Genomic DNA, 21345 nt, shown 5'->3' with positions numbered 1-21345 from the left:
AGACGAGACTGACCTCTTTCGTGGCCTCTTCCCGAAGTTCAGCGCGGGCACGGGCTTCAGTGAGACGAACGAGGGATTCTAACTGCCGAACAGTGACGGGAAACGTATCACGCACATGTCGGTTGCGCCTCAGTTCCAAGTAAAAGTCCCTGAGTGTCATTGCAGCAGCTGTCGAAAGACTAAATATAGGAAAAGTGAGAAAGGTCAATTGTGGATACCTAACAGAGTGGCAAACCAACTTTTGTGAGAAAAGGAGTGCAACGGTATGAAACTCGATTAGACCAACTATTTAGAATTCCTCACGTGAGCAAGTAGTGATATAGAGTATGCAGGCTTTAGAGCACCGTAGGTTTATCACTTTGTCTAATGGCCTGGCAAAAGGCACATATTGTTGGCTTTCAGATTCAAAATCTTGGTCACTTGATAAACTTACATCAAGAATTGGATACCGTGATGTACTTGTCAAGTGATCTACTTCCAATTTGGTCAAATCCTACAGATCTTGACTGATTTTTAGTGGAGGTTTCGAGGGCATTCCAAATTCCTATTGAAAAGTTGTCCACAAAACAAGTGAGTTCATTATCCTCTTAAACGTGTCTGAGAATGGGGTGGAAGGGGTGAAATAGGTAAACATAGACAACTCGGGCAGCACAATTACTTACGGATCACTGGAGGCATTGATGTTGTTAAGACCCAGCTACGTATACGAATTATTCGTATGGTTTATCATACATTAAAAGACGCAACTTGGTGTCTTCGGCGAACAGCCTACCGATATGATGCTTATCGTATTGGTCTTGGTATGCGTACCGGCCCTCGAATATCAGTAGTTTGACCGCAATTACATGAGAACATAAGCATGGCCAAGGTTATACCTAAGGTAACGGCGATTAAGCAATAAGTGAATGGCAAACATCGATGATCAGGTACTTGCTCCCGATTGGACTACCACGACTCGGTAATCAAAAAGCTGTCGTCCCTATGCCAAGAAATCTATCTTCTTCCAAAGAGCGGAGGGGGCAGGAATTCCATAAAATTCTACCTCGCCTATGAGCCACATGGAACTGGAAGGTGCACGCGAGACTTGTGAGCGAAAGAGACATTGAAAAGGCAGGCCAAATCCAAGTCCATTCTACACCCACCCTTTTATTCTCTTCATTTTAGGGCTTTAAATAGAACGAAATGAAATTTCTGGAGGTAATACGGTGAACATTACATTCAACTTCACTGCCCCGCGGATGATGATAATAGGCCGTAGGTCATAGTGTTGGTCTCATGCACGCAGTGTAACTATGGTAGGCTAGCAATAGATCAGGCGAGTGCGATTTCGGTCATTGATTATCCTCCCGAAAATGGGGTCGTCTCGTACTAGGGGTTCTTACAAATATGGAATCCACCTCTCTGTGCAAGGTTTACCAGTCAACTGATACGCTAAACGGCTCACCTTACAAGAACTGCTGATGAAACTTCACGCCAGAAGTGGCTCTACATGACTGGACTTTCACGGACGAATAATTCAACTCACTTGTATACAGCCCTAGTTCTTCGCGTACTTTACATGTGAGCTATGGAATAACACACTAAGAATTGTTCACATGATGCAACAATACAGGATACTTGGTAAACAGGGATTCTAACAGCTGTCATTGTACTAGAATCCCTCAACGGCTCTTCATGCTCAATTAGAATGGTAATATTTTTACTCGAATTTAGCCAGGTGATAAAAAAAACTCGTTCCTGATAATCAGGAAGATGAGGGCCAACAACTACTATGCGTTGCGCTACCGATGATCAAGAGTAAAAATATGCAGTGCGAGGGACGAAACAGAAACTCACTTCGTATGCTCACAAGAGTAGTTCGAAACATATCGATGGGACTAGGATTTCGCCGATGCAAAGAACGCATTACGGTTCTCCAAACAGGAGACATTTTGTGGTGTCACCGGTCTCACGAATTTATCAAAAGATAATAATACAAAAAACCCTGGAACACGACTGTAGTCAGTGGGAAGGAGATACCATTTACGGCACAAATTGATCACATTTGAAAAAGTGGCCAACTATGCAACGGAACGGCAAAAGCGAACAAAAATGTTTTAGTGCGATTAAAGTGAAGAAAGCACCGGCCACCATAGAACCCAGGGAATGATTACTGAGCGGTCCCAAGGCTCACCTTGGCATCACATATTTTCGTGCATAAAGGATGTACTTGCGCAGCAAGACCGAAGGGATATAATCAACCCGCTCACCCACACGTATCTCTAGTCGTTGAGCCAAGGGAGCCTGAGGATCTATGTCAACAGTGGATATATGGGGTCTCGGGGTTCGATCGGAACTGGGTTGACTCGCGGGTGTGCAAACGAAACTGCTAGGTTTCCACGCACCCGTGTGTACTGCTGTGACATGTTCGGACAAAAGTCGGTCCGCTGTCTCGTCCGGGCGGTCGAGGAGGACGAAAACCAAATCAAACCTGAGAGCAGTGGGAAAAATAGGGCTTTAGTTTGACAGGAAGAAACGGTGAACAACCTAGTGGCAAAAGGACGACAGTCAGAAAACATGAATTGAAAAGAAAACGGAAGATTGTGTTAAGATGGTTATGAAGACTTGACGGTGTGCTGCGCAAGCCGAGTATCATTAAGCATCCGTGTTTTCCGCGCAACACGCAGTTTCCTAAGTGTTCTGAGGAATAGTGGAATCAGCAAAAGAATTCTCAGAAGACGAAATTTTGTGCAGAACGTGGATTACTGCACTTACGGAACGTTGGACACTTTACCTACGTTTCCGGACAGCCTCCGATACTGTGAAAACGAACCAATATGTATTCACAACTTTTCATCATCATCGACAGCAACACCAGATGCGAACCATCCTGCTTTATCCGGGCCCGTCGTTGTGGATTCTTTAACTTGACCATATAGTCACGCAAAATGAACTTACGTCTGCAATTAGTCGATTCCCTCTGGAAGTATCTTGAATATGACACCTAGTGAGTGTAAATTCATCTGAGCTTTGGAGAGATTGTGAATATACTCATGAGCATTTGCGAGGAACGTGAGAAGTGAACCTGGGTGGTGAAGAGATCCTTCCAGAGTGCGGAGCGTTCCTCTTCGTTTTTCAGCGGAATAGCGTTGAAATTCAGTCCGACAGATAAGCGACAGCCTTCTGAGCGTTAACACGAACCTTTACGTTATCCCAAACTGATTCATACGTTCACGGGATGTTTCAATATAGGCGTCTGTCATTTTGATGTAACGAACAGCCGATCGTTGTAGTTTATGCTTTATGAAAAGTTTGGTGAAACGAGTTGGGAAACGGCCGAAAGGAATGCACTCTTGAAAGAATGCGGGGTATTTTCTCCACAGTGTTTTTACATCTCAAAGAAGGCAATCAAACCAACTTCCGCGTCGCAACTTCGAAATTCTAATCACTGATTACCCTTAATCCCATTCCTTAGGACTGTGGGAAGACATGGCTGAGGAGATGTTATGATCAGGTTCTACCCAGGGTGTCGAACTGAAGGTTGGGGCAATCATTTCTGGACAGCTTCCGGTAGGTTAGCAGTAGGCACATTTTATTTTTTTAAATCTATTTTAGGCATCATCGTCCCTTATTTAAATAAAGTATTACGCCTTTATATCAGGGGAGCGCCGGTCTTCGGTGTTGATGTCGGTGGCTACACTTGTGGCACGAATAACAATATTGCTGTTATACAGGAGAAAATGACGGAAACCACGACTACAAACTTGAAGGGTCTGTTTTTGTTCCTCTCTTCGGAAGTATTTCTATTTCCATGACTACACAGGCATCCTTTACAGTTTCAAACAAATACGGGTATTCATCCACTGAACGACGTAGCGTTGTTCCTAGTATACAGGCAGGCGTCCATGGCGAGAGTAAAAATCAACATCATACCGTGAAAGTAATGCAGGAGGAATACGAAGATTTTCTTCGAGGGTACGTGTAGAGTCATAATGGCCACCGACAGGGTTGGCAGCAGCCAGTACGGCAGCTCTGGCCGGGAGGTTGGCCACCAGACCACCCCGTGCGACGCTGATGGTCTGCTGCTCCATGGCTTCCAACAGAACGGCAGGATCACAGGCAAGCTTGTCGAATTCGTCAATGCAACAGCAGCCCTGAGGAGAACAAAATGGACGCAAATAAAACCCAGAAACAAACTACAGAGAGTGTCTCCGAAGGATTTAAAAATAACGAAGGGACTTAGTGAGACCAGTTGTACAGAGTTGTATTGGGAAGCAAAAAGGACGACGTCTACTCTTGTAGAGAAAAGCCATCGCGTAGACGAAAACGTTTCCCAAAACCCTTCTTCGAGTAACGAAAGCATAGTAAAAGGCTGGGGATAGATTTTGTAGCACAATTCGCCAGAGTGATTAACTACGATTTCTGTCAATGCATGTTAGGAGATTACTGGCACCCTAATCAAACGAACTGGAAGTTGTGATCCGACTGATAATATGGAACGGCTGGGTGGTCCTTTGGATTATCAGCGGTGTTCACTCGTTTGAACGCACCTAAAGCAGGCAACGGGGTAACGAGGTGTGGAAATCGCCAGCGGCTGGAAAAAAAATAGGAAGACCAGGGTTCGGATGTGGGCAACGATTTGGCCTGACAGCTGACTCTTTTGTGGCTTTTGGTATGCTCTACATTTGAATCAACTTGAAAGATGGTGGGAGAAATATTTACTCAACTGGTTCGTCTAATCTCGTATAAACAGTTTTTGTATTGGATAGGCTTACAAAACTCAGCAGATCAGTTTTTATACACTCTTCAAGAAACAATTACTTCGAAGCAGGATTTTGGATATTTCGGGGTTATGGGCAATTGAGAAAAGTATCTTACGATCCAGTAGCACTCCATGCGTTGCAAAGAAAATGTAATATGAAGTCAGACGATCACGACCGCTAGGTTAAAGTATTCAGTGATGATGGTCAGCCTGAGTCAACCCACGTACTGGGCCTTTGAGAGACAGCAGAATAGTATACCATATTTATCGGACCATACCAGTGATCTCATTTTGCATGATTGGAAATGCCGCAAGATATCACTATTACTCGACGTCACTGGTGTTCTTGTTAGTTTTACCCAGCCGTCTAAATGAGTGTCTGGAATAACTGTGATGAGCTAGCGTCAGGTCCCTTCCCGTAGGTGACGAAGTGATCTGATACACAATGAATTATGGATGTACGGCAGCGAAGCACCCGCGTTGAACACCGATGCGCTGTCGATAGTAATGATCACACTGACGCAGATATCGAGTTCAGGCTGAACCGCAATCCTGCGACCCCTGGTAGAAGAACTACAGTGCAGGGCTATCTGAAACAACTATACTTCAAAAGCACCCAAAGGCCCACAAAATATCGAAAAAGTGATTAGAAGAGAGATAAACGTTGGTAATAAGAAGACCAACATACATCACCTGTTTGAAGCACTGCTGACAATGGGTGAAGCTATAGGGAAGCAAAGTGGTATGTCTGTTCCTCCACAGGTTAACCGGCAGTGGTTCTGATGAGCTTCACTGCCAAAGGCTATGGACTAGAGGGTCGTCTGGGATCCATGGGACCAACTATTCATTACTTCAAGTTACAATAAGGTAGATGCACCGTGTCTATCGCCTTCCCAGCAAAATACGAGATTAAAGCTCCAAAACTAACCCACCCCTTCAAGGACGACGGTTACTTTGAATGTCGGATTTTATAGAAATGTTTGGTGTTGAAAGGTCATAGTAACTAAAAAACGTGTTTACCTGAGGAGTTATTACCACGTTTCAAGTACTATCAGGACTAATAGGATCTACAACTTACCAAAACTTGATCGATATCACGCTTGACCTCGGCATAGCCTCTCACGCAACTGCACATAACATGACATGGCGTTAATCAAAGGATACGAAGCAGAGACGAGCAGAGAAGACGATGAACAGAAGTACATACTAAGGAGAGGGCGGTGCCGTTGCATAGATCACTGAGGGGACACTTTGGGAACAAAAAAGTCTACGTAAGCAAACGCATACCATAAGAGGTATTACCTAATGCCCAGGGCTCACCAGCGTTAAGAAGTTCGCCCAGTGGACATTTGTGTATTTTAGTTGAGGGGGCTTTCCAGACGACTTCGAAGAGAAAGGACCGTGACGAATTTTTTCCAAAGTACTCAGCAATAATTATAAAAATCACCGAAAGAAGTGACTAAATGAATTACTGGTGACCCGTGCTTAGTTAATTATTGTGGTTGGTTGATGAGAAGACGGGAGGAGTATAGTTGACCAGTGAATGAATGCACCACTGGTACCACAAATTTTAGTTGGCTTACTTGGTCAGCTAAAACAAGGGCACCTGCTTCCAGGCCGAAACCTCCCCCGCTACCACTTCCCTCTCGAATAGTGCTGACAGTGAGACCTGCTGCAGTTGCCGTATTGCCACAAACATAGATGACGCGAGGAGCCAAACTTGCGGTGGCACGTAGCATTTGACTTTTGCCGAGACCAGGATCACCTAAACGGAGGAAGAAACATTGGGCGGTACAGGGCAACCTGGAAAAAGCGTATCGATTCGAAAGAAATATTGGGCGATGTATCGCTATAATGGATTTAATGGTTAACAAAGCCTCCTTTTGAATGTGTTGGTGAATCTTTTATCTATCAGAACATCCTACTATAACATAGCACAAGAGTGAGGCGTTTTGACCACGTTGTCGGGACTCTGCGAACAGTAATCCACTTTAAGTTGTTTCACTTGTGAAATAAAATGGTCCTTTCAGTAGAACATCTAGGTTGTTCACTGGATCAGTCACACATTTCTTCTCGTTGTGAAGAGACTGGAACGTAACGTGGTGGGGCGGTTTGCCTACACCAGATACAGAGGGCGATATGCATTCGACATCCACTGTCTCCTATCAATTTGGTCAGTGGATGGAGGTCTTACAATCACCTGGCCCGCCAGACTAAGGAATCGGAACAGGTGTAGCAACATGTGCTCTATGCAAACCACTGCTACTACATGGCCAAGCTTTTGAGCTAGAGGATCAGGTTGAGGGACTTGACCGTCCTTCAGTCTAGGTTTGGACGCCCTAACAGTACATGAGCCTACATGTAACCACGAATTGCACATCGAATCCACATCGACAGTCGTGTTCTGCCTCTTGAGCTAATACTTCCTTGATTAACTGGATACCTGTAAACAGTACTGGGCTTAGGTGCAGCGGACATCGTCATCCTACTACCGAATAACCGTGAAATTAAATTGATCATGTAGCCGTTGGCCGTTACAAGGCTGAATACTTGACCACCGATCTTCTGGAATACATATGCTGAAGTAAGTCATCGATCTGTCGGGCTAGGTGAACCTCTGTCAACGCCAAGGAGGGACTGAAAGTTTGTTCCAGACCTATATTCAGAAAAGGTGCAGGAGGCGAACATTCCAACAATTAGGTATCGCTAGAAGTTTCGATCTGCGTGTAAGACCACTCTAGGTTGAGGTGCACCGTACAGCTGTTTTATCCCTATGGCGCGAGATGATTCAGTTGTTAGAGCGAGAATTTACCAAACGGAAGGTCTGTGGTTAGAACCCGACATTATCCTAGCCCCCGTGTTTCCTTCGGGCGGCATCGCAGTTAGGCACCGAAAGGGTGTTGCAACATCCGCAGTGCGCACCTCACGAAATTCCACGGAGTTTCGGACCTGTGATTCCTCGGTTACCAGTTGAACATAACCACTCGGCCACGAGCGTCTGAGCAACAGTGTGATTAACATGCATAAGCCTTGCCTGCAAAAACACGACGCAGGGCATATATACCGTCGGTCAACAATTGAGGTTCACCTCAGCGTCAAAGGAGACCTTGACTGTATAGATGGGTCAGTTCCAAATACACTTGGCCAAATATTAATGTATCTGACATGTGTAAATATACATCGCGGTCTCTAGTCAAACTGAGTGCTGTGGGATCTTCGCGCCTTCCTAGCTGGTGTCCACCTGATCCTCCTTGAACGTGAATGTAAGCTCTACAGACCATGTCAGATAACCGGTCTCAGTGGAAGGCACGCTGTCGCTTCCCAGATGAACCGCCCAGCCAAAGTTCGTCTGTCGTTGTAAGGTGGGCTCATATCGAAATAGGCTCGCACAAAAGACGTTCGGTTGAGCCCAATGATGGCGTCTCACTTCGATATGATGCTCACATGCATTTATTTCGTCGCTGTTCCAAAGTGTGGGTGCCTTGTTCTTGTTTATTTTCCATACAAACATAAGGCTGCTTCGAATACTTCCCTACATTTCCATTTTGCGGTCTCTATCAAACTGAGTGCTGTGGGATCTTCGCGCCTTCCTAGCTGGTGTCCACCTGATCCTCCTTGAACGTGAATGTAAGCTCTACAGAACATGTCAGATAACCGGTCCCAGTGGAAGGCACGCTGTCGCTTCCCAGATGAACCGCCCAGCCAAAGTTCGTCTGTCGTTGTAAGGTGGGCTCATATCGAAATAGGCTCGCACAAAAGACGTTCGGTTGAGCCCAATGATGGCGTCTCACTTCGATATGATGCTCACATGCATTTATTTCGTCGCTGTTCCAAAGTGTGGGTGCCTTGTTCTTGTTTATTTTCCATACAAACATAAGGCTGCTTCGAATACTTCCCTACATTTCCATTTTCTTGTTCTAAGACGTTCTTTGTCATGGCAGTTAAGCACCAGTATTGCTGGTATATTCACGATCCACAAGTGGTGAATTGCTCTTACAAACTCCAAGGATTGTTAGAGATGAAGTGAAACAGTAGGCAGCCATATAGCTCGTTAGACAAGGCAAGCTAAAAACTCAAGAAACGACAGAAGGGGCTTCACATTCCCTAAAAAACAATCCCGAGGTGCATAAAACAAAAATCACAATACTATTTGACTGTGTTTAAGCATGAACAATTTTACAGGAGTCCTGTTAATCAGAGAGCACAAAGCTTTACAACCAAAGACCAGACAGTGATTGTGGGCCTTCTTTTAAGCTCAAGATCTCAAATTCAATGGAAAGCACACTGAAAAAATCAAGCGACCACCACCACAAACAAACTATAACCATCTTCACGGGAATCGGATGATCAGAGGCATGCTTCATTACAAATTTTGATAAAGATGATCCAAGGAAAAATAATGATTGACTTACCTTTGTCCTTTAGCCGGAGGAAACCAATAGAAAAACCATGGGAACTATGTTAACGGTTCACGATCACAGCATACGAGTGTTTGATACAAAATGTTTAAAGTTTAACGACTGAGTTATATTTTGATTAAACCGGCTGCAACTCAAATCCACTCAATACAGCGGAACGCCGTTAAAAAGATCAACACCACACCGAACTATTTTGAGGGTCCATTGAAAAAAACCTTCCGTGTAAAATGAATAAGGAACGATGATTGGGGGTGTTTGCCCATCATCCATAGTCATTCCACACCATTCTAACTTGGATCGACTCATTGGGGTACAAACAATTCAGTTAACAGTTCAAAGAACCAGAATAATTGGAACCGCGACAAATCTCTTAGTGTACGTAATCAGCGAAAAACGAGTCATGAGAAAGTGGAATATGATCCCATAGGGATAAAATACGAAAATGTTCTATTGTGTCAACTTATAAAACTTGGTGTATGGCGTGAGTTGAAACAACAAACGAATGAAACAGTTGAAGGTCAGTGAATACTTTATGCAGGAACATACGCAAAAAAGCGAGATTATAAAAAAAGTATGGGAATTTGGCAGAGGAAGATTTTCAAGTGAATTGTCCAAGTAGGCTCATGCCAAAGACGTCTAGCACACCGGAAAAAAGCTCTGTCGACTAAGCTACTGAGGCTAATTGCTACGCGCCACACTGGCGCATTTGAACCTCAAAAGTCATTCGCCAAACTTCTGCCTAATGGGCTATTCGCGATTGCAAGGCCAGATAAACCAAGAGATGGTGCACGTGGTAGTGTGGAAATTTGGCAGCCATGCAGGTCATTTGAAACGAAATAAATCTTACCAACAACCAGCACATGAGAAGCTGCTCGGCGTCTTGGGCCGAAATCATCTCCTGGATCGGAAACTTCGGGTGATACTTCCTCGTCTTCATCGGCCTCGCTGCTCGAGCTGGAGTCATCAGCCAAAGTGAAATCTCTATCAGCTTCGTGAGTGACACCCGACACAGTGTTTACATCGATCCGATAGGACACGCCTGCCTGGGTGGGCGAAGGACTGCGTATGCGCTGTTTTTCCTTAAGTCTACGACGTCTTCGGTTACGTGACTGAGTTCCACCAAATAAAGCGAGTAGCAGACCGGCCTTAACCAGGCCACGGCCACAAATGGTGGGACAGAGCGAGGCAACTAGTAGACGGAACAAATGAGGCTGTTCACTGATTTCCCGGATCGCGTACAGATCCTTGATAGAAAAGTCACTATCTGTGGGATAGTGAAAAGAGCACACAATTCAGTCAGGTAACGGGTATCATTACTTGAAAGGTTTCGGGTTCGAATGCATTACAAATATGAATTCACCTACAAATATCTTGGACGTCAAGCAACAAAAAAGTACTAACTTAGGATCGATGGGACAGAACGCTCGACGGGAAACTAGTTAATCTGACACTCATGCTAGTAAAGAGATCACATCATTACAACATAGCATTTTTCAGCTTAACTTCAAAGAGCATTTTCTTGAAAGCTGCCGGTATTGTGCTCCATAATGTCCAGATTTCGAAATTTTCACATATTATTAACCATACAGCACAACTACAGCATACCACTAGATAAAATCGGTAGTACATATAAAATAAACAATAATAGCTCAACTATGCACCTTTCGGGTGCCTAGCTGCCACGCTAACCGAAGGAATCCTGCGGACTGAGAGACTCTCAGGTTACCGAAGCTTACACAGAAGCAGCAGGGGTTCCGGGATTGGGTCAGTAAGTTTCCGCCGTAACGACTGAGCTACATCGAGCTCAGCGTATATATACCGATCAAAAATCAGCGAGCCCTGACAGTGCATTTGGATTCTAGTCATATTAAGCTGAATGATGCGGTAACTGACCCTCGCGGTGAGACGCCACCGATCCTCAAATACCCTCCACCCACAACTGCATATCCTAGCGCTGGTATCACCTGACTCCGGCAAAGTGAAAAAAAACTTTACCGATATTGCCGGTTGAGTAAAACGAACTGCTTAACTCGTCCAGAGGGACTTCCCGGTTTGAAACGCAGTGAGCTTCCTGAGATACACACTAGGATTGAAAAAAGTACAAAGTGCTATAGAAATTTTCAGTAACTTAACCTCAGGAATTCAACGCTGCAAACAAATTAGTCCGAGACGTTTCAGACATCATAATATGAGTGCTGAGGGCCAAATCACACACTAGTATGTCAATCCCAAAGGGACAGACATTGTTCCTGCGTGAAGTTGATGATGCGTAACATCTCCATGTTTCGATAAGCGTCCGACACCACACTAACCAACAAAATCGAGCCTTTCGTAGTTCGTTTTGTGCAGGAAATTGGTGTGGGAATGGGAAATTGAGAACAAGAGGCCTCGTTAAAGAATGCAAGAGAATAAAGTACAGTAGGATCGAATTGCTTTCGAGAGCAATTGTTAGACGCATTTCGTAAACCTGGAGTTGCTGAAAAAAGGTTTGCACTTGAAGCCGGGACTTGGAGTGACGAATCAGATGAGACGGTAGTAAGCCCCTGAACGACGGCATAAGCTACTTACTCGACTATACTTCAGCTTTCAAGGTGAAATTACTGATCTGGATGGGAGTTAATTGGGTTCACATGGCATTAAGATGAAAAGGCGTTTAAGGGCAGCGCCGAATCATTGATGTGTAACTTAGTTACCAAGATTGGAAATGATTTGTCCGGAAACCTTGTCCTCTCTGTCATCTAAATTTTCTGAGGAAGTGATAATAAGCAGGCCACGATTTCCGCCTGAAACACTTGCTGAAGCATCAGAACAATGAAGACTGGCTGCGCTTGCCGGACCACTGCCACTGACGCGCACCACACTGTTCACGTTCAGCACAAGGCTAAATACGTTACTCCCACGACGGCCACACCAGGAGGAAATACCGGGAGCGACACCATCCGCATTGAGTAGGCTCACAACTCCTGTCAAGTGGACAACATCGCCAGGAATACACGAGTCAGCCAAATCCCTGCTCAATCGGCAACTCAAGCAACGCGGACTACGGCCGAGGCTGGATACTGCCGTATTTTCCGTGTTCCCACGACCATCATCTGCTTCGTCTTCACATGCCTCTTGGATGGTAATCATCTGCAGTGGAGGAATACAAAGGAGGATAGCGACCGCTGCTTGCTCAGCGATGAACAGAAGTCTTCTAATCAAACAGGTCTATCACTTTCTTGTGTATTCCATACATTTGGCCCGCTAGTAGAGGGGCAGAAAGCCTGGAGCAAGCAGTCCAGAAATAAAATTCTACGGTTGAACACTTCTGAAGCCACTTAGGACGGATCGCTCGACAACCTCATTGACCTGATAGTTGAGTTGTTCGAGAAGATAGTCAGATAGGCACCTTATCGTAGATAGAATGACATACGGAGAATCAATCAACTAACAAGTTAGCCGTCAATCGGTAGAAATTTAGACGTCTTTTTCCAACGGTTTACCTGTGCTTCTTGTCTTAGCCGAATTGCGGAAAAGCTCTTAATGCCAAGACATCAGAATCTGGCACTATAGAACAAGGAACCGTGAGCAAGTTGACTGAGCGCCACACGCAAACTTTCAAGGTCCGCATTACCATTCATTGTCCAATGAAGGATTGCCGATAATATTTAGGGTGGATGAACAATCGACTGATGACTTCAAACACTTAGCATCCAGCTCGGTTGGAAAATTCAATACTGCCAGCCTTCTTTGGGTATTTAATAGCTTCTCACTACCCAATTTCAAAAAATCCTTGTTTACGAAAAGCAATAGACAGTGGATAGTCTAGGATATCGGTTCTTAGTATCTTCCTGAGAACGACTACGTTGAAAATGGTTAAAACCATTAGGGATAGAAAGCCCACAGAGCCAATCATAGCTGAATCATATTCCTCCATTTGGTTTTGTGATAAGAAATCCTAGCTCATTACTACTCACATAAATAAAAGCTCTTCATAACGAAATTGGAAATCCAGGAAAACGTTCGTCCCATTTGAGGTCTAGGTGAAAGACATGAGCGACCGAAGCTGCGTTCATGAATTTCCGACTGAACAAAAGCAGGGTTTCTTGACTGGGTTGAGAACATTGTTGTCCTAAGTGGAATCAAAGGCAGACAGCTGTAACTGGAACGAGAAACTCAACCAAATTGCATGTCCAGTGAGTTGTGTATCGGACGGGACAATTTATCCAACTGTCATCCGCTACCAGACTGGTGCTTTGAACAGAACGAACAATTGTGCGACCAGGCCAACTGTGACTCGCCGTTTTAATATAATCCCCTTTTTAACCTAGTACCGTCGTACAGTGACAACACCTGTATCAAAGGTGTGCTTGGGAGTGAGAGTATCGTAGGCCAAGCGCACCGCGTCCGTATTAGGCGATTTTATCGCATGAAGGGATAACCGGATGTCTTTTGACAAAAACACGAGTTGTGGTGTGCACTGCATGAGGAGTCTGCAGGTACACCGAATCTGGAAATTTCGAACAAATGGAAACTTGACATACGAAGACCGAAGCAGTATACTCGAGATGATACACGAAATCAGGGTCAGTTCACCCAACGATGAAACTAGATCAAAACCCACAGCGACCAAAACTGGGCCTCGACAGACGATTGGAAAGCGATGGAGAACGGTAAGGGCAGCGGGGCTGGAAGGAACCATCAGGGGAGATATTTTTGCCACTTGTAAGTGTTGAACGCAATCTCCTACCTGTACGGTATGACCCGTACCGTATGAAGTATTTTTGTGGAGATTTCGTCCTGTAAGTGAAGTCAATCTATGCTGAAAAGCCGAGAAGCACAGTGCGTATGCTGTAGAATTCACATGATCCCAGCTTCTTTTGTCTATCTCTCTGTCTATTAATGCCTGGAGACATAAACATGTTGCGCATCTAGTCCAGATGGTACTTCAAACTCTGACGTTTTAGACCCTTCACTTCAAGTTTCAACATACTTCATACGTTGGTAGTGTGAAGAGATTTGGGATCTTTGTGGAGATTTCGTCCTGTAAGTGAAGTCAATCTATGCTGAAAAGCCGAGAAGCACTGTGCTTCTCGGCTTTTCAGCATAGATTGACTTCACTTACAGGACGAAATCTCCACAAAGATCCCAAATCTCTTCACACTACCAACGTATGAAGTATGTTGAAACTTGAAGTGAAGGGTCTAAAACGTCAGAGTTTGAAGTACCATCTGGACTAGATGCGCAACATGTTTATGTCTCCAGGCATTAATAGACAGAGAGATAGACAAAAGAAGCTGGGATCATGTGAATTCTACAGCATACGGGAATCTGGTTATAAAATAAAATGCGAAGAAGGCATCCGCATCCGTCGGTAAGACAAGCTTTTAATACGATTCCGGAAACAACTGAAGTCTGCTGTATAGCCATGTGAAAGCGCCTGCTTCGAGAAAGAAAACTAAGATATGGCTTCTTCTGATTGCAATCCGATTCACGAAAACGTATTCATTCTCCTGGAGCCATAGGGACGACAATTGTCCTTGGCTATTACAGTGTGTAATGTTTCCGAATAAAATCTACTGTAGCGGGATCGGTCGTGTCACACCAGTTATCTAACACGGATGCAAATATGACAGTGGACTATCAGATGTGACGGCCTGCGAAACTGTTATCAATGACACAAAACAAACAATGCACAAAACAACGAGTTTCTGCTTGAGTTCATCAGACTTGGCTTGGTGTGTAATTAGAAAAAAGTGCACTGGAAGGCAGGGATAGTCGGAAGAGTTGCGACATGAACTGGAGCTGGAGAGTAGTTTGAGGCAACTAATGACAATATGAAATCTATCCAGCCCCATTATACTGGAAGGTATACTCCTCATTAAAGTTGGGCCGTGACATTACCATGATTCAGGCGAGTGGGGACGAGGAATTATTGTTAGTAATAATACAGATTATATTGTTTTTATAACTGTCTTACTAACGCTAATGCGCTGAAGCGTCTTCGCGGAAAGCGAACCAGGATGATGGGATGGTTTGGAAGTACCTGGCAAAAATCGGTATGAATTGGATAAGAGCGTTCGATGTCATCTTTGGCAAGAAACTGTACCAAAAACCCGCAGAAATACGTAATCCAACCTAAATTTTCATTTCGTAGATGAGGGACTGGATAAAATGTCAATTCCATAGCATTTTACCTCCGTGCACGGTTAGTGTTAACCAGATGATGGTTTCAACAACCAATCAATCATAGCTGAATAACATTATTCTCTAGGACGAAGTTGGTTGATGCTTACCTGAGTGTCAATGGTCATCGTGTCGCAATGATTTAGAAGCGGTTCAAAACTTCGCGACCGACATCCACGAGTGGAACACTTCGTGGGAATACAATACCGACCATCGGTAGGTAGGATCAGAATTTGCTTCGTCCCACATTGGGCACATTCGAAAGCCAAGCGATGACACACAGGGTCGACCTTGACAAATATTTGACATTAACAGACGGATTAATAGGGAAATGGGAACAGGATTTACAGAGTAAAACTAGAATATTATAACCAGCCCATTTTCAGGCCGATAAGACATTGTAGTCCGCATTCGCTGGCAATTTTTTCCCAGCAACTACAAAATAATTAGCTAATGAGGCCAGGTTACAAGGCACCGAACGCTGAACAAACAGACGGAGCAGAAACATGCAAACCACAAAGATATCTCGTCGAAATCCCCCTTATTTGTGTCATACGAGTTAGGATCGAATCAACACATATTCGGGTGGAAGTTCACTACACGATAATGCAAGGGTCAAGCACACACCGCTCAAAAGCGAACATGTTTTAATGCCCAGTCGTGATGATCTAAGTTTGCCCAGCGTTCGGTGGTGGGGCAGTGATAACAGGTGCCAGATCAGGTGATCGGACTTGGAGGTCATTCATGGTCAAGGATGCTAATGGGTTGGAGTACGGGTTCACTTCTTTATTCCTTCCGTGTGTGAGATATGGACACAGGCGATGTCTCTGCTTTTCCCCTGCTGAATATGAAGCTCAATTCTTATAGATATACGTAGGAAGTTTGGGGTCTGATCAAAAATCAGATGCCTGGGTATAATAATGGCAATAGTATCATAAAACAGGTGGCCACAAGGCCATCCCATAGCTGGGATGGGTTGTATGGGCAATTGAGCGCTGCATACGTAATTCAACACATATTTGATGCTAGTTGTATCGTTGTCCAAAATGTACTACATCCGGTCATAATACGGTACTATGGTCGAGTGGAGTAAAGAGAAGGATTAAACTGTAACTGGGTTGAAGAGCACAGCGATGACAAAAAGTTGGTTCGAGTGTGACGTGATGCAAGAATAAAGACATGAGCACCCAACCGAAACGATCCATTCCTGACAAATCGATTAATTCTAGTTACGCTATGGGACCTGACCTAGGTCACTCTTTTGTACCCTTATGCATGGCATGAAAACTTTTGAAAACAGAGGTTACGAGGTTTGGTGCCCCAAATCTTTGTAGGATAGGATCAGAATGACGTTTACTAAGTAGTCTGAGGGGACTTCATAATACAGTCATAATAATACATAATACATAATTCATAATAATTCATACATAATTCATAATACAGTAACCGAAACACGCCAGGGATATCCACACTGTTAGGTTCCACCCAAAAAGTACTACTGAATAGTTGGATTGATAGGCAGCCAAAGGTGCTCGGCACTGGGTTCCTTCCCTTCTCTCCCTTGTATTATATTACAACATGGCATGCTTCAAGTCCATTTCCATCGTCAACCAGCAGTGAAATGCTTATCACTGGTCCAGCCCACCACTGGCTGAATATGTCTTGCACATCCCTAGGGCTATTAAATGTTGAACGAAGACCAAAGTGCATAAGAGTACAACAAGCTCGGCATAGAGACACTTCCTCTCCAGTGATAATCGGGACAACTCCCTTAGGCGCTGACTTCCGAGGCTACCCAGTGACCAAGGCGTTGTGGCATCGGGATTCGAAGGTACTGTTATTAATAAAGGAACTGTAGGCGACCGCAGATTCTTACCTGTCCAACTCTGACAACAATGCCTTTGACGGAAATGAAGCGCCCCAAATGATGGGCGCGTAGTTTACGAAGGGATGTGAACGGTAGGTGATTGATGACCCGTCCAGCGATGTAAGAAGGCAATTGACGGTTCTCAACAGCGTCGTCAGAATCAGCTGCAAAGGAGATAAGAGTAGCCCAGTTGACGAACACCGTGTTAAATAATGAGCAGGTGGACTTCTCATCCAATATATTGAAGAAACATCGATAAGTTCCAGATTGCTGAACAGATTAGAATGGATCGAACTTTCTTGGGCGGTACACGGAACAATCTTAGGAGCTCCACTAACCTCTAGAATTTCTAGTAAACCAGTCGAAATACAATCAAGGTGGTGGTCCCACCTTGTGAGCTCAGTTGATGGAAAAACATTACACAGAGGAAACCAATGGAACTGCAGTCATGAATTCCATTGTCTCAACTAAAACCGATATACTGAACACTTAAGGGCTCTTCGGACGAACAAAATCGTGTGCCGCCGAAAAGGTCACTAATGGCTTTGTGCCTTATGGGGAGCAATTTCACTGTCACAACAGAGGACTAGGTAATTTAATGCATTTATATCGCGGCTTCGCTTCTAGTGGCCATTTTGAGGATTTCTGATTAGTCCATACACAACCACAGAAAACCAAAACACTAGCTACCGGGGAATTTACGTTTCATTTACACCGCAGCAGCCTTTCCTCATTATCTTATTATTTATTGGATCAGAAATAATGAAGCAATAGAGCAAATAGCAGTTGAAGTAACATAACCTATTGTTTAACAATTTGTGATCACTTTTCAACCTTACTTATTTTGATCGTAATCGCACCCAAACTAGTAAATCTGGACCCATCGTATGAACGTTGTTCACTTAAGCTAAGAAAATAAAAGCTGTTCAAGGAAAAAACTGAGGAGAAAGCGGCGTGATTTTTATAATAACTTATCTAAGAGGAACACATTGTTACATTTACCTGCCTGATATGCAGGAGTACCTCAACCCATAATGAATACCTACAATGCAAGCAAGCTGTATTTGGCCATAACCATAGCCAACATATTCAAGCAAGAAGTGGACCAAAATCCAATGAAGGAAACCTTAACTTTGTGACTGTCAATCATAAAACGGAGGTGCCTGAACAGAATTTTTTTATATTACGGTCTAGTAGCGTGGAGAACATCAGCCAAGCAGCTGCAGTTTACCGGTAACGTTAGGTCGGCGGAAGCAGTAGACGTACGAATCTAGTGCGGATAGAGATGTGCAGAGTAGACATCCAACGATATAAGAACTTCATGGCTTCTATTGTAAGTTTGTTGCTCCGTCGTTTGACTTGTAAGAGTCTCTTTTTTCATGTATTTTATTAGGCTTCAAGGATCACCAATCAGGTTTTCTTTTTTTTAAGTGTCGCACATTCCCAATGCAAATTACGTGCCACTGTTGCTAGCTAACATCCTATTATGCCTCGGTAAACTGCGCTATCAAACCCATGCCACCGAAAGCAAGGGTATTCATCTAGTAGGCAGAGAGAAAATATCGCTTTCAAACGATTCGAAACATCTACTCGACGACTATGCGAACATACATGCACAGTTTAGTTACGCCAGTGGTCGGCAGCTTTGTTTGACTTCAAAAGCTTTGTCTTTGTCTGAATTTTCACAATCAGCAGTGAAGTGACCAGAGCAATCAACCAATTCTTCAGCTGTAATAATAATTGAAGCAGTTTAGAGTAGTACGATTGGACTACGTCACCAAGCTGTTTGTCCAGGGGTGTTAAGGGGATCTAAACAAGACGTTCAGCTGTAGCACAGCTAACATACCACCCGTAGGAAGCTAGAGGGTTGATATACTGCCAAGGTGCCCAAGTCTAGAGAGGAATAGCCAAGATGCAGAAGGGTTTGAACCACAGACTTATCGGTCAATGAGTTCGCACTTCAACCACTGAGCTAACTCGAGCTCGGTCTGAACAAGTTGCAAGCAAGTAGTGTTATCGTAGTTATTCACTCACAACGTGCGAGTGTTCAAATAGCAATATTTCCAAGGGATGAGGAAAACACGATGCCGATTTTATAAGGATAACGAAGACGTACAGATATTTCATATTTTAGGTCAGAAAATGTTAGCAAAGAAAAGTACGTCAACTGTGACAGACATAAGCTTAGAAGGGATGCGGGTTGTTTCTTGCTCATCATTGTTTGGAGGAAGGACTCCCATTAGTAAAAACGTCAAACACTTACTTAGGGGTCTCTTACACGTGAGTGCTGTACTCGGGTTTACCCTACATTGTAAGGCAGAGCAGAGCTTCAAAAATTATGGTGATAAAATAGACCTTGGATAGTAACGGAAAACAAATCGTACTAAAACCCACTTATCCTTAAACGAGTAGCAATGGACTATGACGAAACGTTGAACACCATCTGTATTTACAAAAGTACCTTTGAAGAATGCGTTTTTCGTTTCTGTATTGTACACTGCATTGTAACATAAAGTGTGCACCGCCAGACCCAGCGACTGTAACACACAGTCACAGTGGTCAGTAGACAACGGCCCATCTTCAGAATCCTCTCCAAAAACCCGTTTTAGGTCAGGGAATTTCTGTTTGACGAGCGGTGATCGTAACAATGTGGGACAATCAATCAAAATCGCTTGCTGTGACTCGACTCGAAGCCAATCGACGGGTGTTCCATTGGATCGGTCAGCTGGCTGTGAGAATACTGAAGTGATTGTTGGATCGTACCCAGATTGTTTGAGGGTTTCAGTGAAGAAATCGATGAAAACCTGAGATTGAAAGTAAACGATGTTAGCTCACATAATTTTAGAACTTTTTCAACACGTTATAAAGTTCGACGGGATACAAGGTAATCACCCCAAAACTAGTACAGATTTCCCACCGTATGAGCTCAGACAAAAACTACCTACCCCAGGAAAGGCTTGATACCATTTTTCATGATGGTCTTATTGGTGCACTGGCCAATACAGAGGAAACGATGTAACTCTAGGATCCTGGAGTGTTATATAAAAACAAAACCAAGCGAGTCAATTTTATTCTGACAGAAATGCTGCAAATGTGCAAGATTTATGACAAGAAAGATGGGGTCAAGCGGTATTATTGAGGTCAGCATCACACCACGTGCAATCGGCTACGTTCACCAATACATCTTTAAAGGCATGTAGCGTGGGGAAGCTGGTGCTGATGATCACGATTGGTCGGTTAACTGCAAGGTTTTGGATCACCTTCATTTCGATGCTTATGACGCATGAAGAACCTCATCTTTGGCTTCAACTGATACCCTAGCAATTAATCGTGAAAACAAGCTGGCTTGATTTGCAAAATACGGTCATTTGAAAACTAAGGTTTTAACGGAAGACTGAACTGAAGCACAGCTGCGCTTATTTGATGAGCCCCAAGAATTGCGATCACTGTCTGTAGTCATACCAAACGTGGGACCAAATTCGCTATGGCGAGTCACTTTGTGACGAAACAGAAACGTGTTGAACGTGCAGAATGTGACATGGATCGTAGCTCAGTCTGGCCTGCCAATAATACTTCGGTTTTCGCTAAATACAAATACTGAGGTTCAAGTAAAAGCAATCACAAAGGAAAAATTACCCAACAAGCAAGAAGAAACGAAATGGTCACAAACTGATAAAGGAATCGTTACGCCATACCTTAGTAATTGGAGATAATCGAAAACATAGTAAGACTAACGGAATTCCGCGGTTCTGCTACAGCAGTTGTTGTGGCTTTGAGTGAATGATCCGCCGGCTTGGTTGAAGATAGCCAGTTATCATTTTATTATTCACAACATGAAGTGTCATCCTACTTACCTTTGTGAATATGGCCGCTTGTGAGGAAGGTTCATATACACGAGTTGGAAAATAAAGTAACCATCCAGGATAGGGACAGGTTGAGACGAAAGGTGAGATTGGTTGAGCTTTTGAGTGCAGGAATGGGCTGCTTGTGAAGTTTGTCCCTAGAGACTCGGGTTGGGATGACGTGGTACAGCGAGATGACGGCAGGAACTTAGGTCGTTTAATTTCGTTTTCGGAATTAGCGGATGGTCTCTTGGAGCTGAATTGTCTTCCCCGAAAACCACCACGGCGGAAAAATGGTCGCCGCGGACGATC

General features: G+C 44.0%; 1 protein-coding gene across 1 annotated transcript in view; it reads right to left on the bottom strand.

Moving 5' to 3' along the window:
- T265_13135 (hypothetical protein) overlaps positions 1-21345 on the bottom strand; it is a gene marked incomplete at both ends in the record, with an annotated part of 23714 nt that extends 2369 nt beyond the window's left edge. The window contains 10 exons of the mRNA XM_009167327.1: positions 14-218; positions 2174-2470; positions 3913-4133; positions 6325-6506; positions 10007-10423; positions 11853-12288; positions 15435-15614; positions 17201-17355; positions 19653-19995; positions 21046-21345. Of these exons, the coding sequence (XP_009165591.1) occupies positions 14-218; positions 2174-2470; positions 3913-4133; positions 6325-6506; positions 10007-10423; positions 11853-12288; positions 15435-15614; positions 17201-17355; positions 19653-19995; positions 21046-21345 (2736 nt within the window). The remainder of the gene's footprint in view (positions 1-13; positions 219-2173; positions 2471-3912; positions 4134-6324; positions 6507-10006; positions 10424-11852; positions 12289-15434; positions 15615-17200; positions 17356-19652; positions 19996-21045) is intronic.

The sequence above is a fragment of the Opisthorchis viverrini genome, assembly GCF_000715545.1.
Source record: "Opisthorchis viverrini unplaced genomic scaffold opera_v5_38, whole genome shotgun sequence".
Classification (NCBI taxonomy): Eukaryota; Metazoa; Platyhelminthes; class Trematoda; order Opisthorchiida; family Opisthorchiidae; genus Opisthorchis; species Opisthorchis viverrini.
This window is presented reverse-complemented; position numbering and strand designations above follow the sequence as displayed.